Source organism: Lepisma saccharinum, chromosome 2 (genome assembly GCF_977018435.1).
Source record: "Lepisma saccharinum chromosome 2, izLepSacc3.1, whole genome shotgun sequence".
NCBI lineage: Eukaryota > Metazoa > Arthropoda > Insecta > Zygentoma > Lepismatidae > Lepisma > Lepisma saccharinum.
The window spans coordinates 5,814,487-5,839,660 of NC_139230.1; the positions used below are offsets into that span (position 1 = coordinate 5,814,487).

At 36.6% G+C, this 25,174-nt stretch overlaps 1 protein-coding gene across 2 annotated transcripts in view; it reads left to right on the plus strand.

Moving 5' to 3' along the window:
• The window catches only part of lgs (BCL9 domain-containing protein legless), a 106,020-nt gene extending 81,568 nt beyond the window's left edge, over positions 1-24,452 (plus strand). For both annotated transcript variants that reach the window (XM_083116987.1, XM_083116988.1), the window contains 3 exons: positions 1,486-2,499; positions 5,012-5,210; positions 13,327-24,452. In XM_083116987.1, coding sequence (XP_082973113.1) covers positions 1,486-2,499; positions 5,012-5,210; positions 13,327-15,631 — 3,518 coding nt within the window. In that variant the 3' untranslated portion in view covers positions 15,632-24,452. The remainder of the gene's footprint in view (positions 1-1,485; positions 2,500-5,011; positions 5,211-13,326) is intronic.
• Positions 24,453-25,174: the final 722 nt, after the last annotated feature.

Genomic DNA, 25,174 nt, shown 5'->3' on the forward strand with positions numbered 1-25,174 from the left:
CAGACAACCTCCGGTGTGACTTGAAAACCTATTTTATTTTTATTTTTACATAATTTCCCATCTTTTAAACACACTAGTCCAAATGTAATCTAAATTCCCGTCTTCCCTATTAAGTTTCTTATTTCTTTCCTTGCAAATATTGGCGGCCGCATATACATTTCTATTAATGGTTTTATTTTCCCTTCTAATAACCTCTCTTTTCTTAATTTCGTGTTGATTTTCTATGATATGCTCGGATAATCCAGTTCTAGGTACTGCTTCACTAATGTCTTTATCATGTTCTTTCCACCTCACCTTCATACTTCTTCCCGTTTGTCCAACGTATTCCTTATCACAGACTCACCTAATTCTATATACTCCCTTCACTTCTTCATCCTTAACTCTTTCCATTCCTGCCCTTTTGTATTTCGTGATGTATTTTTTTCAATGTTGCGTGGGGCCCTCATTCCACACTGAATATTATATTCTTGTACTACTTTTTCGATTTTTTCTGAAACATCTTTAAAATATGGGATCCCCGTGTATTTATATTTCCTTTGGTCTTCATCTTCTCCACCTTCCCTTTCAACACTTCCTCCCTTCTTGAAAATCCCCCTTTTTTCCCTTTTATAAATTTTATAAGCTCTCCTTCATATCCTTCTCATGGTGGTGATTTGTGCCTAAGGAAAGCCTGAAGAAGGGGGCAGAAAAAACCCAAAACAACGCATTTTTCGACGGATGATGCTCACTGGTTGTAAGTAATTTAGATTTTTATATATTTTTTATATTTTTATTAATATAAAAATATTTTAACATTTGCTAAAAGTGAGTAATTCGCACAATGCAAAATTTGAATGCAATATCTACAGAGCAAAACATAAAATGGATACACATGCTGACAGACGTGCCTAAGCAATTAAAATATTGTATCACGGTGCAACAAATACGTGTACATCTTTGTTCACTTACCGAAAAGGATAATCTTATTCTGCGAAATAATAAAATGCAGTTATAACATTCAATCGAACATCATTTTATTGTCACAATAATCGTAGAAAAATAAAATGTCAGCCTTGGTAGTTTCAGTCCACAATCATCTATTTCATTTTCACATATCTTGTTAAGATATACAACACTGCATTTTAATGTTGAGATGATGACTATGGTCACTTATTTTTCAATTTCACTTCGTCTTTTACTTCACGATCCATATTTGAGGACCCACTACCATAGACAAATGACAGAAATACATATACTAATAGGGTTCAAGATTTCGAGTGTATTCTGCTCATTCGAACGCTCATTGCAGCACTCTAGTTCTCAGGTTGTGAGCCAGGTTAATTCGATGTTAGCATCCAACCCGAGAACGCTTGTTCGAATCACATCGTTAGGAAAGCTACAATTCCTATTCATAATAGGCTTCTCATTTTTGGTAGAAATTATGTGTTAAATATAATTCACTGGCTGTGTGTTTTTCATGTTTATAGGTTATGCTAATAATTTCAGGTGTTAAAGTTCCTGATGAAAACCTGACACCACAGCAAAGGCAACACAGAGAAGAACAACTGGCAACACTCCGTAAGATGCAGCAGATTTTATTTCCAGAACATCAATCCGCTGGGACTCCTGATGGGGTAAATATGGGTTCAGGCCCTGCTCAAAGTAACATGATGGGTCAGTCGCAACCACTTTTGCCATCTCAACAAGGAACTCTTCCTCAACAAGGGATGATTGTGTCTCAAGGTGTTATGCTCTCTCCTCAAGCTGCCATGATGGGAATGGGACCTGGTGGAAACGGCAACGGTGGTGGAAACGGTTCGAATGTTATGATGAATCAAAAAAACATGATGATGGGGCAGGCAATGATGCCTGGTTCTGGTCCCGGACCAAATCTTCCTCCTCCAACATCGATGGCTGCGCAACTTCAGTGGCAGGAACTTCAGCGCCAGTTCTTTGAAGACAAGAAAAAGAAGATTCAGCCTGGCATGATGAATGTGCCTGTAGGTGGCCCCAATGTGATGGTTGGACCGGTGGGGCAGCAAATGGGAAGTGGGCAGGGTGTCGGTAGAGGTGTTGCACCAGGGCCCAGGATGCAAGGTCCGCCACCACCTTATCATCAGACTACCCGTTCTGCGAGTGTGCCAACTGCTGTTCCTAGTCCCACTCCAAGTTCGCCTACAAACCCTACCTCAAATCTCTCCCTTCCATCTCCACGGGCAGCATCGGGACTTAGTTCACCTGCAGAACCCAATAGACAATTCTCTATTAGTGGAAATTCACGTTTACCTGGTCCGAGTCCCAATAGTCTTCACAGTACTCCGATGGATTCTCCTAATCCAAGTAGGCCACTGAACCCTAGCAATCCAGGCACACCAGTGTCGACATCTACACATCCTTCACCAAACATGGGCAGGAAGGAAATTGGACAACAGAATGGTTCAAATGAATTTCCTGCTACAACACAAAGTTCTGGTGGTCAGCCACCTTGCTCAACACCATCTGTGCAGGCACAAGCTCCAGGTAAGTATTTCCTACATTTTGGAGTTCTGTGTATTTGAGTAATATATATTTAATCTGTTAAAAGATGTGGAAGTTGCTGGATTATGTAGAAAACGTCTGTTTGTGTTCTATGACAGTTCTAGACAAGCTTTAAATTTGCAACACAACCAAGATACTGTAATTAATAAGTTTTTAGTGAAAGTGTTGCAACAAAACTACTTACAATAATTCATTTGTTGTAGTTCTTTTGTTTCAGATGGAAAATTAAGTAAATAAGTATTGTTACCTCCTTGTTATGAGCATTACAAACACTTCTTTCCCATCAGTAACATTGTACTTCTCTCAGTATCCCATCAACAGCAAGGATGCCACAAGAGGACAGGAGGATTGGACATCCATCCCTTAGTCAGTCAGTCTCCCCATCCTGAGCCCACCCTACAGAGGCAGAAAACTTTTTAAATTACTTTTACCTTGAATATTATTTGTACAATGCATATTGTAAGTTGTTGTGAAGAATGACATTTCACGGAATTCTGTTTTATGTACAGTTTATTTACATATACCTCCCCTACTTCGTATATACATCTTTCCATTACAGATCCAATAACACATGCTCTAAGTTGCCTTTTGCCCCATCCACAGAGAAATGCACTTGTCAAGACTTCACTCTACGAGCACACTATTTAGCATAGCGCTAACCCACCCCCGCAGTTTAGCACGCAGAGGTCCCTACACATACAACACATACTCTTTGTGTCTCGATGCATCAATAAAACTGTCTTAATCCATTGAGAGATGGCCACCCTCTGAGATCTGAGAGCCTGATAATCTGTGTCTGAAGATATGAGAATATGAAGGAGCGTAACAAGTCGGAACCCGGTATTTATACCTCCGACAAACGACCCGCCCCCAACCAATGGGGCAAGGTCCTATTGTTACCTTTCAAACAGGGAAGCCGTTGAGGGAAAGCATCCATCGGCTTCATTGGCTACTGGGCAAAAGGTAACCTACGCAGGAGCATTTACATATATCCCAACTTTTACACATATATACAGTACTTTTCATTTTCCAGCTGTGTGATAAAACCACACAGCAAAGTGTAAATTAAGTAGGATTGCCCCTTGCATGAAAAATATTCTGGTCAGCTTTCACCCTACCTCTTCTGTACCTGCATATTCATTTTACTGGAGTCAATACTTGGTGTTCCTGTATTTGAACTCAAATGACATTTTTAGTCACTTTGGAGATTGAAAAATTACATAACTGAACAACAGAAATGATCAACAAGAAGATTATCCTAAAAGGGCAATATTCCAGCCATGTTGTGCCACCCAGCAAGATATTCCTCTCCAACTCCTGTAAAGTGATGGTGACTAAGTGTCCTTCATTTCATCTACATTTAGTTGCTACAGGTTAATTGAGGATATGTGTTTGTATAGTTTCTAGTTTGGAAAACACATTGTATATCTCATGTGCCAGTACAAAACATGCTGCAATGTCAAAGGTCTTTAGTTTAAATCCTGCTTAAGTCATGGATATGGGCTCATGATTGTTCTCTCATCAATTTATCATTCATCCTCATTGGCGTGGTTAAGCCAGAGAAGTAGAAAGTTTAAGGAAAAACTAGGGCTGAACCAGTACTGATGTATCGGTATTGGCTGATACCAGTGGTATTGGTATTGGAAAGTATAGTTTTGGAATTTATTTACTGATACCAACTGATAATTTTCTGGCATTTTGGTCTTTCACAGGATCCACAAAAATGCTCATGACTCTTTCATGGAGTCTAATTATCATTCAAACATTCTTTTTACTTTTCACCAATTTTGTTTGGAAAACTGGATGCTGTGAGTACATAATATGTATTTTAATGTTCTGATGTAATTCTTAGATATTTAAAGTGAAATTCTTGGTAAATTGATGCATATAATTGGTGTAGAATACAGGTACTTGTACACCAAAATTGATCAGTACTTTGAACAACTTCTAATTGTTACAATTTTCAAGTATCTGTATCAGTGGGAATCTGTAAGAATATCTGCATTGGTATGGATATCGGTTCAAAGTGGTATTGGCTCAGCCCTAGTAAAAACAGACGCAGAAATAGAAATATGAAAATAATGGATTTCATTGCAAGACTTTCCAGGATTCCGAGAGCCAACATATGCACCATTTTTAGATATAAATTAAAGAACTTCAAATAAGCAAGAGAAGATAGTGGAACACAGATTTTACATTCTCCCACATTATACATTCAGTCTTCGTGGTCGCATTGGAGAAGAATAATAAAGTTATAAAATTTTGCCAAATGTTACATGATCCTACATTTTAAGCTTTTTCACCTTGGTCCCATGAAAAATGTAAAATTTGGGTTCCACTATATATTCACAAATTCTAGTTTGAAATGGTAGACATATCTTATATAAGTTTTTAAATGTGTAATAATAGGTGCACATTTTACTTCATATTTGTGTAGTTTTCTCCTTTTGATGCTGATTGAATTATTACAACAAATCTTTCATTTTATTCACAGTAGATGGAATGTTTGGAAGAACTTTACAGTCATTTGCTCAGCAGAAGCAACAGCAGAACCATAGTGCCAAGGAACCAAATTTAATGCCTGTTCCATCACCACAGCAAATACAATATCTCAATGCATTTGAAGGCCAAGAACTGACCATTCAGAAGCAACCAAATACCAGCCTCAGGGATACAGATATGATGTCACCATCGTATGTATTGTTTTGTTTAGTGTTTTTAAATTCTAATCAATCAGGCTTGCCCTTTTCATTATGTTTTAATGTGTGTGGGGAGGGGCCTTCATTGTCAAAGGTGTCTTGGATGAAGGTTGTATTACATCAATGTTTTATTTGCAGTTGTTTGCCGACATGATACAACTTTCAACCAAGGCCCCTATTACAATGAATGTTGCGAGCAAATTAACAGGTTCCAACTCAGTGAGACAAGAAAATCGGGTACTGTGGTTTTTGTGTAGTGTGGTTTTGTCTTCAAAATTTATGATGTGTTTATGCTAGGTATGTGACCTGTTTATGGCCAGGTACGATGATGATTTACCAAAATTATTGCATGGATTATACTTGACGTCTGGAAATAATTGATGTTGATCTTAATGAAGAACGATTTTTAGTTAGCCTGTTTCTACAGTGCCTTTGAAAGATTTTTGTGCCATCAGGATGCAGGTATAGAAAACACCTCATCTCAAGTGCTTAGCACATTTGGTAGCTTTCCAAACTGAGGTGTCATCAAATGTCTCCTCGATAAGCACACTGCAATTATTTTGCATCTTATTATCAAGAATACATCCCGTTTTTCTCAATATTAACAAGATGAAGCAAAGAATTTCTGGGTGGAGAAGGAACACTGGGAATTCACTTAATATCGTCACCTCGCTCTTCTGCACAAGGTTGTACATAAAAGTTCTTTATTCTGAAATGTGCCTAAGTTAACAACACTCAACACTAACAGGTTAATTACTTATCACTAGGGCCCAGATTTTTATGTCATTACATATTTTTTCCTTTGTATGTAGCCAAGCAAAAATTATAGATGATGTCAAATTACAATGTCAGGAATGATATACGTGAATTTCATGTTACATATTTCTGGTTTCATTGAGTAATCAACAAAAATGGACATTTCCACTAAAGTTTACTTGCAACAATTTTAAAAACTGCATCACAGAAAAATGACCCCTGCAAGTTCTCGCGTTTCTCTGCATTCTATTTAAGGCAGAAACAAGACTTCCAAAGTTGTGCAAGGCCAGCGTTGCACTCAAAATATGATCTGCTATGTTCAATTTATTGGGTCAGGTTCGTTGATAGTGTACTTAAATTATGCTGGTTTGTGGTGGTGGTAGTGAGAGTTGGGTAGTGTCCTCTTTCACCCCAACTTTGAACACTGCTTATCATTCATCTTCATTGTCACAATTAGTCAAAAGTGGCAACAAAAGTGATGCAAGGAACATGTGTTCTCATCGTTCGTTGCGATTAGACAAAGTGACAGAAAAGCGGTGCATAAATACACAAATTTGTAAAATATATATTAAAAGTGTCATTTACTGCAGGAAATTTAAATACTCTGCTTCCATTTGTTTACTGCATCACCACTTATATTGAAGAAATTTACATTTAAACCCAAGTGTTCTAAACATATTGTTATTTTAAAATTTGTGAAAAAAATATTATGACGAAAATAAGTATAATTCCAGAGAATGCTTTCTTGTAATAATACTTTCTTGCCAGTCAGAACCTATGTATTGGCAATGAACAAGGCAGTTTTCATGTTCAGTCATCGACTGTTGCCACAGGATTACTTTGTCAGTTTACTGTACAAATTCTGGTTGATTTAGATAGCAAATGCTTGCATCTGTAAGAAATGGATCACATATTTTAGCACAGTAACTAATGATGTTTTGTTATCGCTAGGGATGGGCCGATATGAAATTTTAGAAGATACTGATACAGTACCGATATAAAATTTACCGATACCGATAACCGATATTCTACCGATCCGATATAAAATTAGAAATGGTCCTTGAAGATCCTGAAATTTTCATTGATCTCCGTAATAAATGTGTGTTTCAAGCTGATTGCAATGCAAAAGAAGTTGAATATTTAGACATTTACTTTTTCAGAAAGCAGGGCATGGAGATTATCCATAAAAATTACAACAAAATGGCAGAATTTTGCACTAAATTATAAGATATTTATCAATATAACGGATCGGTAAAATAATCTGTAATTTTACCGATAAACCAATACACAGATATGCCTATATCGGCCGATACCGATAGAGTACCGATTAATTGGTCCCATCCCTAGTTATCGCTTTCACGGCCCATGCTAAGTTTACGTGGCCCTACCTGCATGCCTGCCTAATAGATATCAGGCCTATCAGAGAATGTTCCTACTTCATTGACATACAACATGAATTTCAGCAATGTTTGAAGTGGTATTTCTCAAGAACCAAAACAAGTACAGTGAAATCTCAGTTATACATTTTATCGGGACAGAAGGAAAAAACGTATTATTGGAAGATAATTAAAATGATAAAATTAAGTACACAAAGAAAGTAAAGGAGTACTACATATGCACAGTGATCAGAATGCTACATTTTAAAAGTAGCTTTGCTACAGCTACATTTACCAGAAATTAGTTCGCTACGCTACTCATGTGCGCTACTTTGCTACTTTTGCACTACTTCTGCATAAAAAAAACAACCACATGGATATTCAAAAGACGCCCCTAGTATGATAGTTGTACTTACTGGAAAATATATATAGTTTTTTATTATGATTCCTGTAATTTGTTAAATGTTTGCTCTAACATTACGGGTAGTTAGGGGATGCTTGTTTGGTATAGCTAAATGACCAAAAGGTGGAGATATGCTTTACGTAAGTTTCCTATTGGAAATGTTTCCCTGAAGATAGTTGAAATTTTGTCACCTTGTAATCAAAGGGCCCCGGGTTGGATACCTGGCAGAGGCACTAGTGATTCGGATCCAGTCTTGATTAGCTTAGTGGACTCAAAACAAAATCTAGGAAAGACGCTTAGTTGGGAGGATGGATCCTCCATTCCCCACGCTGTTCATCATCATCATCCTCATTCTCACAATTACCCAAAAGTGGCGGAAAGCGATTCTAGATAACATAATAACAAAATAAACCATTCATTCTCATTGTCATCATTAGCAAAAGTTACAGAAAAGCGACATAAAAGTAGAAGAAATATTATATGTAGTCCAGCTTTATTGTCTTCAACAAGTGCTTTGTTAGAAGACAAAGTGAGTACTAAAATGATTTCCACGAAACTTACTTGTAAATGTTCTATTAAATTTCGGTGGCCTCTGCCACCATCCACTTGGGAAACTCGATGCTTCATTGTTGGGTTGATATCTGGTTCCTTTTGTTTCCTTGCTTACTACTAGGGGCGCTGGTGTAACCAGTTCGTCTGCTGCATGTGATAGGTGTGCTGTGAGTTGATGCAAAAGCGGGAGCCAAACATGATGTGCCAAACTGTCGATATTCAGCTCATGCGGAAAGTGCATAATTGCATGCGTCTCTGATGTTTGTGTCAATCATTGTGTGCATTGTATGACTAATTGAAACTTTTTGGAACCCGTGTTTGTTAAACTTGAGGTGCTTTGCTAGTCCGGGATTCTTTTTTGCATCAGTTAAGTGCTGTTGTATACGTTTGTTGATGGATCTGCCAATGTAATGCGAGTTGCACTCACACTGGGCACCATATACTCCCGGGTTGTCAAGTGGTGAAAGGAAAGATCTCTTGTGTTTGCTTAGGGCACTGACTATTTTGTTCACTGGTTTGTGTGCGAGTTTGATGTCATACTGTTTCAGGGTCTTGGCTATGCGTTTGGATGTGGTCTGGTGGTAAAGGAAGGCAATCTATTGTTTTATTGCTGCTGGCTGGCTGGGTGGTGTTGGTTAGGTTGTCACATCTGCATTTCAGCTATGCTACACCAGGTAGAGAGTTGATTCTCTCTACAAGGGGGTCCTTGTGTGTATATATATATATATATATATATATATATATTTTGCCTCCCCAATGGCATTGTGGTAACGTCGTCACCTTGTAATCAAGGGGTTCCAATGGAGACCTGGTGGAGGCACATAGTGGTTCGGGTCCCACTTTAAACTGTAGGCCCAGTCTTGATGAGCCATCTGTGCATAAAGTGAACTTAAAGCCTTTAGCGGATGGAGCTTCGTGTGCCTGTATTCACATTGAAGCCAGCGCATTTTCAAGCGTGTTCTTTTCAAACTTGCTGCAAGTAAAAAACATCGTAACTAATTGTTGTAGAGAAGTTAATTGGTTTTGTTTTCTTAAAGGCAGGGCTTTTAGCGGAGGTAAAATTTATACATTGTGCCTCCCAATAATTAGGGTTAACCACATTTGGAAGGAAGCGCAACAAAAGACCACTCTATGAGAATATGTAATGCTCGTGCCGCAACTTTGGGGGGGAAAACAGGGTGGCTACTCACCGGGAATTATGCTTGAATTTTTCTCCATCGACGTTAAAAATTACAACTTCTATTAAACCAAATCCCATTGAATTTATACATACTTATTAATGCCCTGAGGCAAGTTTTTCACAGTTTAGCTTTTATTTTTATTGAGGAAGGAAAAAGAAAGAAAGCTGCATGGAAAATAAAACAGACTGCGGAATGGCATGGGTTAGAGTCTGCCGGGGTTCAGTCTCTGGGTTTTCGGCCTGTGTATAGGACCGGGGGCAACCCACCATCATGAGGCAGTTGGGGAGCTACGAGTGAGTAGCGTAACCCAGTCACCAATATCTCCTATAACGGCTGGGCATTCAACATGCTGACCCCATGTCACCCCTTTACCAGTTGAAGAACTCCATATCTCTAGGTAGGACTGTGGGAGGGAGACTGGCAGTCAGGAGATAGGCCAAGGCCCTTACGAGCTGTAGAGCCATGGGTTATTTTTATTAAGATATCTTGAAGTTCATTACGTAAATTTGAAATTATTGTACAATAAACAATATTGTGTAGATTTTGTGACTTTTGTTTGTGTTTCTAGTATGAGTATGTGAAATGGCAAATGTAAACTCCGCACATTAAATTAGATATATAAACCGTCCAATTGAATTGAATTAGAATTTTTGGATACATTGGAATCACACACACCCTTTATATTAGTATATTTGTGTGTGTGTGTGTATCCATGTGGGTGGTGAGAGGCGGTAATATACGTAAGGTTGAATAGAGAAAAACATCTGCTAATACCCTTTAATTTTTGGAAAGTTCGCTTTGAAAACTGGGAATTATACTTGAATTATATCATGGTTCTAGAGTGGCCACCCTGAAAAAAACTGGAAATTACGGCATTCGTAAATTTTAAGTAATTAAGGAATTTCACTTCTGGTGTCGGCCCTACGGATGTTGGATGGACCAAATTTTGAGGGATTCACGACAAAAGACCACTCTATGGGAATAAGTAATGCTCATACTGCAACTTTGAAGAAAATTGAAATCATGGCATTCAGAAATTTTGCGTAATTACGGAAAAATTCTAACTTTGGGCTTTTGCCCCTGCTTGCCCCCTTGACTCTTTAATTCTTAGATGTTTCTTAAAGTGTTGCTTTTTGTTCATTCTTACATTTAGAATTTAAATTTTTCAAAAAGATGCAGTGGTTGAGCAGTTAGCCTTTTTGCTTCAATTTATCCCATAGTAACGAAAGGGAAACAAAGTGCTTTTTTTGAAATGGCGCTTGCAGAAAGAAAATGCACGCAGTGTTTAGTATAAATGCTGCTTTTCTTCAGAACCATTAACATGGTAAAAATAAGTTGCAGTGTTCAATAATTCATTTATCTGCAATTTCGTTTTACACAAAAAAAAAGTTCTACAACTTCTCTGTCTTGAACAACCATACTATCTTTAAATATGACAGTAATAAGACACAGTCGAACTTGCCCTCCCCTGCAGGCTGCTCTTGACTCCTCCTCCCTTTCTTCAGCTTGTTTTAATGTTTACGATAGGCGGGGAAGTGTAGCACCAGTGATTTGTGTGACAGCTTGAAATATATCAGTTTCCAATCTGCTTTAAGCAGATACTACTTGCCCACCGCAATGCAAAGAACAAAAGCAGGATTATTTAGCACAGGCCAATCTGGTTCAAGGGTGCATTGCCCATTCTATGCCCTCCAATGCAAGTGACATAAATAGAATTCCAAGTCGAGAGTCTGGTGCCATGTTTGCAGCTGATAAGAAAACCTGTATGGGAACAGGTGGCAGATGTTACTATCATGGAAATCTTGTGCTAATATATGTTTTGTATTATTGATTCATCCAAATAATATAAAGGATAATCATATTGGTAAAGCTAGTGTTAAAGCAAACACTAAGTGGCTTGATCTAGTAAATACATATGGGAATAGTCCTATTGAATTATTAAATAAAATGATTGAAAATGTTCTAATAAATATAAATGTTCTTCCTTGATGATTAAATATTCCTAGGAATGTTTTAAATTCTTCATGCAATTTTGAAATTATCTAATTTTTTTATTATATATATATATAAAAAATGGATGTGTGTGTGTATTTGTTCCGACATAACTGTCGAACGCCTGGAGTAATTTCAACCAAATTTGGTACACGTATCACTTGCAATCTGGAATGAAATACTGTGGTGGTAAGACACCCCTGGTACCCCTAGGGGTGGGGTGGGAAGGGGCTGACATGTAAAAATAATCGAAAACGACTGATATTAAATAAAATGACGTAGATTAGTATCGAATCCATAGTGTTCGGAGTCGCTAAGATAATTGGTGACATTCACAATGAAATAAAATTAGTTACATTTTACACCATAGTTAGAACTCATTATTTTCCTGTCTAATAGAAGATTGGAATAAATAAATACCCGGGCAATGCCAGATAATCAGCTAGTATTATATATGAGAGAAGTTTGTGATTGTATTAGTCAGAAGGGAGCAGGAATTATTAATAATCCTAGAAAAGTTCTTATTCAGTGTAGTGATATACTTGAACTCCAAGAGCAGCATTCTTTCCAGCAAGTTGAGTTAAGAATGTATTACTGAAGTCTTTTCCTTGTTGGGACTGAACTCTTTGAACGTATAAGTGGAAAAATCAGTAACTGAAATATAATAGCATGCATCCTTAGGGGTACTGCCAGTAGAAAAGTACTAACGAGAAAAATGTACTATCACGAAACATATAATTGCGATTTCACTGTATCGATGAGATATTTTGCACATCTCGTTTTTGCATCATTATCCCTAAAATGAATAGATTTAAAACGTTTTTCATGTCATAGTGTAATTGCCTATTGTGAGACAAACATTCAAACAAATTGTTGCACTGGATCCCACTTTAAACTGTAGGTCCAGTCCCGATTAGCCTTACTGTGCATAAAGTGGACTTAAAATACAAAATCAATCAATCAAATTGTTACACTAAATGGACATTTTATTTTTCACCGTTTTTTCATTCAATGAGAATAGCTTTCTACATTTAAATGCATCTCTCACAGTGAAAGTTTTTATTTTAAACTATAATTTGTCTTGACCAAGTATTCCCAAAGTTGTAAATGTATTCCATTCTCTTCATAATATCATGTTTACAACTTTAAGCTTTGGCTTATAAGAAATGATGACACATGCAAGGTTTGAGGCCAGCACAACATACCTTTCTTTAATTTGCTACTTTATTGCTACTCCAGGTTGTCAGACATTACATTTCACCTGTTTTCAGAGATTGGATTTTAAATTACACTAAATTGGTTCAAGCTGTTTACTGAATTTATAGTATTACAACAATATTTTCTGTTAAGCAGGGTTTCCAATAGTAGACTTGACTGAATGTGCACATTACTCCATTGCAAAAATACCCAACACTTGTTTCTCAAAGTTAGTGGATTGGTCACGGAGCTCTTATACAGTGGCACTTCATTCACTGTTTTCTTCTTCTGTGGATTTATGAAAGATATGTGCCACCCTTATCTGCAGGTGCCAATGAGCTCAGACATTGAATTGCCACTGCAGTTGCTGACATGATGCTAGAGATGCTCCTTAGAGTGTGGGATGACATGATGCCAGGTGGGATGTCTGCTGCATTGCTAATGGAAGGTACATGGAACTGTAACAACACAAACCTGGCAGTGGTTTCCTATATGTTGACATCTCACACCATTGTGTGCATCATTTAAATACCGTATATAGCCATACCCTAAGTTATAAAGTTATTTTTTGATACACTCTGTACCGAAAGTATACTTTTACCTTCTCTCTAGAATGGCCACTCTGATAAATAATTTTCAATTATGTTTTACAGATTACCACCATCAAGTTTGGATGGAGGCTTACCAACAACAGGAACAGTAACTGATCCATCGGGTCCCCGGCTGTCTGGGCCTAATACACCTCTTACACCTTCTTCTGTGGAGCTCGGACCTCGCTATCCTGGACCTCATACACCTCATACTCCAGGAGAGGTGAGCAGATTTCCAGTCCCTAGTCCTCACACGCCAGGAGCTCCTGAGAAGGGACAGCGCTTTCCTGGTCCTAGCCCTCAGAGTCAAGGGCCTCGAACTCCAGGTATCGAACCTCCTGCGAAGACACCTACGTTAGAATCTGGTGGACCACGGTTTCCCAGCACGAGTCCACAGTTGGGTGATGGAATGGGCCCACCTAGATTTCCTGGATCGGGAGTGGGAACAGGTGGTGCATCTGGTCCTGTTGGATCGGTAGGGACAACACCAGTAATGAGTAATCAGTCTCAAAACTTTTCTGGCCCGCCATCGGGGGGTCAGAAATCAGGTGCTCATTTTCCAGATTTGTCACCATCAAAAGGATCTAGTGTGGATGTTTCTCCTACAGGAGGAGGGTTTCCATGCAGCCAACCTGATAATGTTCCTCTGAATCCAAATAGCAATGGTAGCGGTGCTATAGGCAATAAGTCAGCTCACTTTGATCCCATAACCTCAATGGCACAAATGAGCCAACAATTGACTAGCAGTGTTGCAAATTCGCCAGGTCAGAGTGCCAGCCTCATGAGTAGTATGGCTACCATGAGCATGAGCACTCCAACAAGCATGGGTGGTCCTGGTCCGCAGATGGTCCCTTTCAACACAGCAATGCATTCTATGCAAGGCATACAGCCACTTAATGATGGCAGTCTTCAGGTGCCTCCTACATCTGGAGGTGCCATCATTAACTCTGTAGGCAATCTTGTTCCAGGATCGCAAGGCATGGGTAATACGTTTGGGAATGCCTCCATGACAATGCAGCAAATGAACATGCAAAATATTCCTCCAAGCTCCTACAGCCCTGGAATGCCTATGGGTGGATTGGCACCACAAAATGTCAATCCTATGATGGGAGCAGGAAACATGCTGTCTTCCTGTTCAAGCACAGTTAGTACAGCTACAAGTATGAACCACCCTATTATGCATACTTCTGCATCTCCAAAGTCGGGAATGGGAAATATGATGATGGGTGCTTCCCCACGTGGGCCTTCACCAGTGGTGCCTTACACGGCACCAATGGGGCCTCAAAGAATGATGAATCCAGTACCTGGTATGGGTAGACCTCCTGGACCAGGACCTGCCATCCAAGGACCGTATAATGGTGCTAGTGTTCAAGTTAAGGCAAGTGCTCCGAATACAATACAGTATCTTCCTGCAAGGCCTCAGACGACTAATCCTGGGCCAAGAGGACCTCCAAGCTTGGATTTTCTTCAGCGGTTTGCAAGTCCTTTGTCCAACCTTGACAGCAAGGTTCCGACACACAATCTACAGTATTTCCCCAACAGCAGTCAAGCCAACAGTGTTAATATGGGTGGACCAAATGTGCCAATGTCTATAAGTGGACCTATGGGTGGGCCGATGAGCGGAATAAATGCGCCAATGGGTGGGCCCATGAGTGGACCTGGTGGGGCAATGAGTGGAGCAATGGGGCCAAATGCACCAATGAGTGGACCGATGGGTGGACCCATGAGTGGACCTATGGGAAGTTTGAATGGTCCTTTAGCTGGACCAAATGGACCAATGATGGGACCAAGTGTGCCAATGACGGGGATGAATGGGCCAATGGTAATGTCTCATGGAGCTCCAGGGATGGGGATGGGTCCACTTGGTCCTGGTCCTCTGCGTGGTGGCCCAATGAGTGGACAGACTTTGGGCCCACGGACACCTGGTTCTCACAGTGCTATGATGAGAGGGCCTGGTTCGCAGCAGCTAGGAGGAAGTGGAATGTTCGGTGCACCGTCCAACAATAGTCAGACTGTCGGAGGAGAACAGATGTTTGTCCCAGCACCTAACCTACCAAGTGGGCCAGTGCCTGGTGGCCCAAATCAAATGATGTCTGCCAGTGCCCCCAATTCTCAAATGTTTGTGCCAGGTGCAAAATCATCTCCTCTAGGGATGGGTGGTGCTCCTGATGCTAGCCAACCCCTCCCACCTTCAATGGGACAGTCAGGAAATTTCAAAAACTCTCCATTCATTGGACCAACAACGGCTGATCCAAACTATGCACAGCAGTTTCATAATTTCCAACAACAACTCTATGCAACTAACACAAGGAGTCAAATGGGTAATCAGACACTGGGCTCAAACCAGTCGTTCTTTGGACCCAAGTGAGTGTTATTTGTTGATTGCTTGCCATTTTTACCTAATTTTGGAGGTTTGATTTCCTAAAAAGAAATAAACAAGCAACAAACCTTAAGTGTCTGACATAAGACAGACTTTAAAAAGTGAGTGTATTTTTTTATCAGTTAATGAACAAGTAATAGGCTCAAGAGTGAAAAGTTTTTATGCATAATACTTCACAAACAGTGCAAAGACAAGATTGAAGTGCAATAATTAGTGATGATTAACTTCAGTATGTGTATTCTAAACATGCAATAATATGAGACATGCACAATCATGAACTCATCATTGAAGGTGTTGCAAAACTGAAAGCATCTTACTGCCCCTTTTTAACCCCCTCTTTTTTATTTTTCTTTCTTTTTGTCATGGTATGTTTGACTGTTCAGTATGTGTGCCACATTTTTAAAGGTCCTGAAGAGTGTTTATTGTATTGTGCTTTGTTTGAAAGTAAGGAAGAGTTCAGTGCCATGTTATCTATTATTCACACAACTTGTCTTGAAGGGCTCTTTTTGATTGATAACTGTGGGATGTGGATTTTTGATTTTGTGTTATTTATGTGCACTTTTTCCCCCTCCTTGCAAATAAGTCAACAGTTGCCTGCTCTCGGATTGTTCTGTTTGGCATATCTCCTCTGTAAATAAAGATGGCAAACATTGTAAAATTTCTACCTCACAGAAGGTGATAGGATGGTGCTTTGGATAATAGTGCTTTAACATTAATTATGCGATAATTTAGTTTCTCTTAACGAAAATGTTTACATTAAAAATGAAACGTGGAGCCCTTCACACAGAAATAATTATCAATGCTTATATTTGACCCTTTCTTGCATGGCTTCTATTAATTCCCTCGACTTTTTGTGTTAATGAATAGGCTTATTTATATTGTTTAAGGATTGTGCTTACTGCTTTTATGAAATGACTGCATGAATAACCTTCACAGTATGACATACATTTCTTATCAGGAGATGTGAACTAATATGTTTTGACTTTATATTTTCAAGTTCTTCCATAGTTGTTGACAAAGGCAAAGTTTTGTTCTGTATTTTTATCATTATGGTACATAAAGTGTGGGAAAGCTGGAAGAACACTTTTGTACAGACGTAAGCAATAACTGAAAGAATTCTATTGCAGTTTTAAAGAAATTTATTTGTTGTTGATTTTTATGTGTAAGAACATAAATTGTGAAAATAACAACTGTGCATGACTACAAAAATAATGCATTGAAATAGGAAGCATAGAGAATAACTTTAAAGTACTATTTTAAAACTAAAATCTTTTTGAATGGATATGGATGGAAGTCCATGAATTATCAGCATACTTCTAGCACATCAAGAAGCAAGTTATTTCAATCAGAAATTGCTACATTAGAAGTTGGCTCACTAATATTTTATATGAATTATGAAGTAACACTTGCAGTTTGTTGTTAATCTGTTTTATGTACTGCTATCTAAATTTTGTTCCTGATGATGCATAATAGATTAGGTAAATATTCAAATGATCTTTCTATTAATTTGGTAATAGTACAGTAACTACAAACTTCGGTGCAGAACAAAGTTGTGTTTGCAAGTCATGGAGTGATATCGTCATTGCCTTGTAATCAAGGGGTCCCGGGTTCGATACCCGGTGGAGGCACAAGTGGTTCGGATCCCACTTTAAACTGTAGATCCAGTCCCGATTAGCCTTACTGTGCATAAAGTGGACTTATAACAGCAAATCAAATCAATCATGGAGTGATATAATCAAAATATCCACAAGTGTAAATACTCAAGAAAACATGGCCAACTTGATATAACCAGTAACATAGATTTATGATGCGCAAATAGAAGTTTTCATGCAAAAAATGCAGGTATAATGTAGAGATTGTGAGTTAAACACTGTTCTACCTGGATTTGAACCTAGAACTGACATTCTATGCTAAATGTCTTAATAATCTGTATCTTGTAGGCCTTCACTTTGCTGTTCTAGATTTGTTGTACAAGTTTTTACTACAATGGTTGACATGGAATGCTAGCATCCAACATTTGTGTTCTGGGTGAGCCAAATTTGAGCCACGAAATTTTTACAATTCCACTTCATACCATTTTGGATCTTGGTGGTTCTTTTTGATGGGGATGGATATTGTGGGTCTGTTTACACATTTATTTACTCTTAATTAGTCTCTCTCATCACTCTCATGTGAAAAGAGCACATTATGGTTAGAAAAAAAAAAGACAAGGATATTTTAGCAGTCCAAAATTTACATCTACCTTTTTCATAATTTACGCCCAATTATTGCAAATATATTTGAAAGAGAATCTGCTTTGCATGTTGGGCAAGTTAAATCTGGTACATGCCAATATGTACCTATGTGTGCAGGGAAAGCAGGAATGGTATTTCTTGTGCATGCCGTGCTCATGCTGTGTTTATTCTTTCGTCTCATGTTTGTCACATTGCTTTTCACTTGTTATCTGCCTATTTGTTTTAAAAACATCGCCTACCTCTATATATGCATCATTAGGAGCATAGTCACAACTGAAGTGAAATGTTGATCAAGAGTACTTTCTTCCCTTTGAACCATTTATTTTTCCTTCGTGCTATTGTAGGTCTAGTCAATTCACATGCCAATAATTTTTTTTGTGTGGCTGACTACTCAATAAAAAGAAAAAAAATATTTAACAGTATTTTCCAGTCCTGATTTTTAAAGTACACAATCCCCTAAATATTAATAAAAGCCCAACTTCTAATTTCATGGAGATTGGTAACAGTGGTTGTAATCGATGGGTTAATTACTTAATGTTATAGTGAATCCAGTATAATTTTGTTTGTTATCCAGTACATTCCCACATTACCCAGATTTTAAAAATATAAATAATATGACTAGTTTGTGAATCAACCTTGCAATATATTAAAAAATATATCACAAATGTGCATGTATGACATGCTGTTAAAAATTGACAAAGCATGCACCTTTACAGCATAAAACATTTATTTCACAAATCAATATTACTGATACATCCTAAATATCAGACACTGTTACAAGTTGACGAAGTTATTGTATTTTTGTGTGTAAAGCATAATTTTATTTTATTTTTCTTCAAAAGACAGGTAATTTTAATTGGAGCATAAAACAATTTATTTCATGAATGTATGATATGTTACTTTGTTATGTTTATTAAATGGCAAAAGCTGCTTGATTCTAACAATATCACATATACAGTAGAACCCTGATTTTATGTTCCCGGAGTTTATATTTTCCCCACAATATACATGATCCCAATAAAGCAACATATAAAATTTTCATCTTGGGCCCCTGAAAATTTTTAATTTGAAGTTTTACTGTATACATAAAGCATAATTTATTTCGCAAATTTATTTAGTTTTCAGATTGACAAAAGTATGCATAGGGCATAAAACATAATTTCTTTCGCAAATACAGTGGAACCTTGATTTTTTAATGTTTTTTTTAGGGGACCAAGCTGAAAAACTTGGTGGGAAAATGTAAAATCGAGGAAAATTTTAACATTTTGCCATGCTTTAACCATCAATATAGAATGTATAATGCAAGAAAATGTCAAACCTGGGAACTTAAAATCAGGGTTTCATTGTACATGTTAATTAGTTTACTTATTTATTACTACATTTCTCAAATGGGCAAATGCAGTTTCAAATTGACAAAAGCATGTAAGTTTAGTGCACAAAATATGATTTATTTTATGAATGCATGTTACTTTGTCACATCAAAAGTGGCTGATTATGTTCCAAATTCACAAATCATGAATCTTGGGTGTTTGTAGCACAATTTATTTCACAAATGTGTTCTTATTCACATAAAACATATAATTTATTTAATTAATAACTGGAAAATTATTTTATTTCTCAAATGTCCTGCTTTGAAAATTGACCAAATCATTGCCCTTTGTATCATAAAATGTAATATATATATATCGCAAATACATATCTTATTATATTTCTCAAATGACAAATGCTATTGCAGTTGAAAATCATGATACTTTTGTGTATAATGCATGATTATAAAAGATAATTTATTTCAAATAAGACCTTTTTTTTCTCAAGTTGACAAACCATAAACCTTTGGGATGTAAAATATCGTTGAGTTACATTTTTCAAATGGCATGCACTGCTACAAATTACCAGACACAATACTTTGAAAGTATTAAGCACATTTTTATAAAGCCTAATTTATTTTTATGTATCAACTGTCAGATATGTTGGCACATTGACAAAGGCATTTAACTGTGGATTATGAAAGATAATTTATTGCAAATGACACATTTTGTTCCTAATGACAAAATCCTGACATTTTTATGTACAAAGTATAATTTATTTTAAAGGTTACATTTATTTGCAAATTTACAAAAGCATACAACTTTTAAGCGTAAATCATAATTATGTATTCCATATGCCACTCAAAATGCTATCAGTAAGGAAATATATTCATTCTTAGTTTTGTAGAATAAATTTCACAATGCGTAGTTTCTTTTTCCAAGTTTACTGGTCTGGTATTGCATTTGAGAGAAACTGGTCTATGCTGATGGCAAGGAAGGAACTAATTTTCTATGTTGCGCATGGTCTACATGTTATTGATATTTTCAAAACAGATTGTTCAATATAGGCTGTATGTTTTGAGCTTAAAAACAATACTCTAAGGAATTTTAGAAATTGGATTTGGCTACAATTTAATAGTAGAAAATATAAAATGCAGTTTAGGAGGGGATGAAGGAAAGAAAGTTGTCAATGTTGTTACCATACCAACTGCCATAAATTTACAGCTTTTGAAGTGAAATTGTTAAAAGATCATGGATGCAAAACAATTTACCAATGTTGAAAACATTCCGAGTACTGTAAATGAAGCAATGTTGAGTAAAAATTTGGAATATTGAACTACATTTGCATTTCAACTAAATCAGTCACTGTTTTTCAATATGCCAGACTTCAAACCTTCTGTAACCAAATATATCAACTGTGACAACTATATTTTCAAATTGCAGATTCTCACAAAACATGTCCCTTTTGAAGCATGAAACATTACTTCATAAACACACACAAAATTAGTTTTTCTCAACACCAGAGACAGAAAATACATTCAAATAGTAGCAGTGTTTCAACTTTTCCCCAGTTGAATTGTAATCAAAAATAAAGTTGAAATTCTGAATGCGGTTTCCGAGTTTGACAATTCAAACTGAACTGCCTATGCCATAATTACTCCATGGTTCAACAACCCTTCATGTGCTACGATCTTGGATCAAAAGATTTGCTTCCAGAATCAGTACATCTGATTCATTATCCTTTGTTGTGTGATGCATGGTAAGTGCATTGAATCCCATTTACTTTTTATTCTAATTTTTCTATAACTTATTTTCGAGTACATTTCTAATTGTCCTCACAAGGCTGTCAACACTGGAAATTTTGAGCTTCCCATTCAAAATCCAACTTGAGACTGCTCACATCAAACACAGAAGATTGCAACCATTAGCTTAGACAGGAACCTATGGTTGAATAAAGCAACAAGACTTGTTTTCTTTGAGGATGCATTTATAAACTGCAGTTTTTAGTAGCAGACACTGATGATGTGCTGTAATAATAGCTGTTGGTTTTGAGACAGAATTACTGATAGTATTTTTTAAATGTTGGCAATGTTCTTTCACTAGTGAGTCTCAAGAAGATGATAGACTTACTCAGTATTCACTCAGAATGTATTGATGGTGCATCAGATTAATGTGGAAGAAAGTTTTCCAAGTCTTACAATTCATGCTTTATTATTATTATTGTAGTAAATAATGTCCAACTATTACTAAGTAACTGAAAAGCCAAAATTTGTTTTCAAGTTCAATTTATGCTCAGATGTGCTAAACTCAACTGGACCTACAGTTTAAAGTGGGATATGAACCTCTGTGCAATGTGCCTCCACTGGGAATTGACTCTAGGAACCCTTGATTAGAAGCCACTTCACCAGTGAAAATTGTTAGGTGGAGGTATGTTAGATCAAACCTTGGTGCTAATGAGAGCTGGAGGGATGCTTTGCAAATATTTTGCTAGCTTTCATCCCCCTCACTTTGAACACTGATGGGGTGCAGGTTTTTTTATGAGTTTTTCTGTGGATCTGTAGAAATGTTAAATGCATTTCAGATGTATATGACAACAAAGTTCTTCAAAACTACATCTGGTTCAAATACCTGAAACATGTATATTTAGTTCCTTAGTTTTGAGAAACCAGAGAAGCACCATCTTTTTAATTAATGAAATTGTAAAATTGTCAGATGCTAATGGTTCTATGTTTTACACATCCTTTTAGTGCAGATGTGTCCATTTCTGTTTGAACTCTGCGTTGTCCTTTCCTAATATTGCATTCGCTCCCCTGTGGTGAGGCATCTCACATGAGTTTCATAAGGTATGGGGGTCATTATTTCTTTGGTGTTCAATGCTACATTTTACTATCTTCATGTATCTGAATTTTTTTATATGGAGGGAGGCAGTTGACCCCCAGACACACCACTTGGTACCTTTGTTTCATTTCAATGTGGCTGTATTTATATTGACATCAGTACGACCTTTTTAACATTGTGTGTAAAAGTTTAGTCGGCTGTCTTTGTTTTTGTGCCAATGTACTTTGATTACTTCGTTGACTGTTTTTGAATGGTAGGTGTTATTCTTCCCAGATATCCAGCACTCTAGTTGTATTTATTAGGGCTGAACTGATACCACTTTGAAGCGATACCAATACTCTTATCGATTCCCACCGATACTTGAAAATTGCAATAATTAAAAGTTATTCATAACATTCATTAACAATAGCGTATAAGTATTCCTCTCAAATTATATGCATCAATCGACCATGATTTGTGCTCTAAAATATAGAAACATTACATTACAATATTAAATTGCATGTTATGTCATCAAAAATTTAAGTTCTTTCACACAAAACTAGTGCAAAATAAAGAGAGCTTTCTAATTTTGCATAATTTCCAGGATAATTAGACTCCATGAAAGTGTCTAGAGGCATTTTGTGGAACCTGTGAAAGACCAAAATGCTGTAAGAGTATTGGTTGGTATCAGTAAACAAATTTCAACCAATACTTTCCAATACCAATACCACTGGTATCAGCCAATGCCGAGACATCGACTCAGCCCTAGTATTTATCTAATTTCACATTGCTTTTCTACCTCTTCATTGTAATCCCAATGATGAGGATGAGTGATGATTAGGTTAAACTGATGAAAGGACACACGGAAAGGAACATTGATGCCAGGACTTTAATCTGGGACAGTCTGTGGCGAGATCATGAATGCAGCCCTCATTCTGCTTGGCAACACTAGAGCTATTGGAAAAGAACAAGACAAACCAGATGGGTGTAAAAATAATTTATTATATGCTCAAAAAGTGAAATTGTTATTTCTGGTTTGGTTTCATGATAAAACAATTTTTTGGTTTTATGATACATGCTTTTGGTAAGGGTAAACTTTATTTTTAGAGAAGAATTTATTGACTACAGCATTTTTTTTTTGTCACTAATGCTGCACTTAATCTATTTGTGCATATTAGATTTTGTATTACACCAACTGAAGTTTGTGTACTTCTGAACCATTTTAACATACATAAATTATATTTGGTTACCATAGAATGATAATATTTGTTTTGTAGTGTTCACATCAGCTTAATTTTGGTTACTGCCTGTTCAATATATCAATGATTTGACAGGAAAGGTTATTCATAAAAGTCATTAAGCACTAATTTTAACATTAAATATTTGGTAGAAGTAACAAGCACGTTGTGCTTGTAATGTAATTAGTGATGCGTTTCTAAAAAGTTAGAGCTCTTGTATGCCTGAAAGGGTTGATGAGGTAAAAAATATTCTAATGCTTGCCTATCTTACATTTATTTGATATTCAGAATCAACTACAGCAACTCAGCTTAAGTGCATGTATGAATGTGTGGATGTGAAAGAGTGCATGTATGTGTATGTGTGTGTGTGTGTGTATATGTATATATATAAAACATGCTCATTGTACAAAGCAGATTTGAATTAGTTCTACCTCTTAAGTTTTTTTTTCTCTCTCTCTGGAATGGAATGTTATACCTTTTGTGCATTAGTTTATGTAACTGTAGCATGTGAACCTTCCATCAAGCTAACAATGAAATTTAAACACTTTGTTTTCCACCCCAATATTGGGTTTCTTTCAGGTTTTATGTGATGATAATTGAATTGTTCTTTTTTTGAGGCACTTTTATGCTGAACCAAGTACAATATCAGTGTAAAATATGTTGATAAAATATTTACTTTTTATGCAAATCAACTGAGTCTAACTGGGTTATCATGAGTATTGGACAAGCATGATAGCTATATGTTAGATGTGTGTGTCAGTGCTTCCAAACTGTTACATGAATATCCTGTCAATCGAAACTATTAAATACTGAAAATAAACATAATACATACTTTTGTCAGTATGTTGTGTAACAGAATGTTAAAGGTCTGCATGAAAGGCAACTATAAATATTGTGACTGCTATCACATTATGGAGCCATTATTGTCACTTAGTGGTCTCTTGTTAATCTTTATAAGTTTTATTTGTGATTGGTAGAAAAGAAATTTTTATATAGTCCTCACAATGTAAATTGTACACAGAGGGAATCTATTGACTGAACTTTTGGTAACCTTTGTTGCTCATAAATAAAACAGACAAATACTGATATACTGTTTGTGTGTGTATTCTTGCAACATTTCATGTGTGATAAAGACAACACTTTGAAAAGAAGTATGTACAATGTTGAAACTGAAAGCTGAAGAATCCAATTGTAATATAATGTTTATTTATAGTTTGTGCTTTTTCATAAATGATTATGCTTATATTTCTAATTTACCATACATCTGTTCTAGGGATTGTCTGCAGAGTAAAACAACTGACTAGATTTGTTATAATTGTAATTTGATTTTCTATAAATTAATTCCTCAATTTTCATATCAAAAACAAATGTGCAAATCATTGCTTGTGCCTTAGATTACTGTGTAATCTAAAGTTCTTGCATCAGGTTATTGACAAAGATCATGACAAAGTTACCTCTGAGAAATTTTAATTCATAGAATATGCTAGATTTGCAAATGTTACATAGAAGATCGAAAAGATACTGAATACCAGATCTCAGAAATCATAAATCAAAGAAGTGCAACATTGTGGTTATTAATACTTTTGCTTCATGAGAGACTTTCAAACATGTGAAAAGCCTGGAATAAGCAACGAGAAGAGATTCTCAATTCATGAGTTAGAGCTTGGTGGTTTTTTTCCCCTCTGATCATGTGGTGATACTTCCCATTCTTTGTGTGTCAATGTTCTCTTGTATCAAGAATTTGAAAAATGGCCGACAGTTCTTTGAATAAGTGGTCCATCTGGACCATTTAGTTTCTTGTCTGAAGTAAATACTAATAACTTTAAATAATACAAATCTGTAATGATGGTCAAATAACAATGCATCCAATGAAGGTTCGAAGACATATCTCCATAAATAACATCTGATATAAAGCTATTTGTGGGCCATACTTTC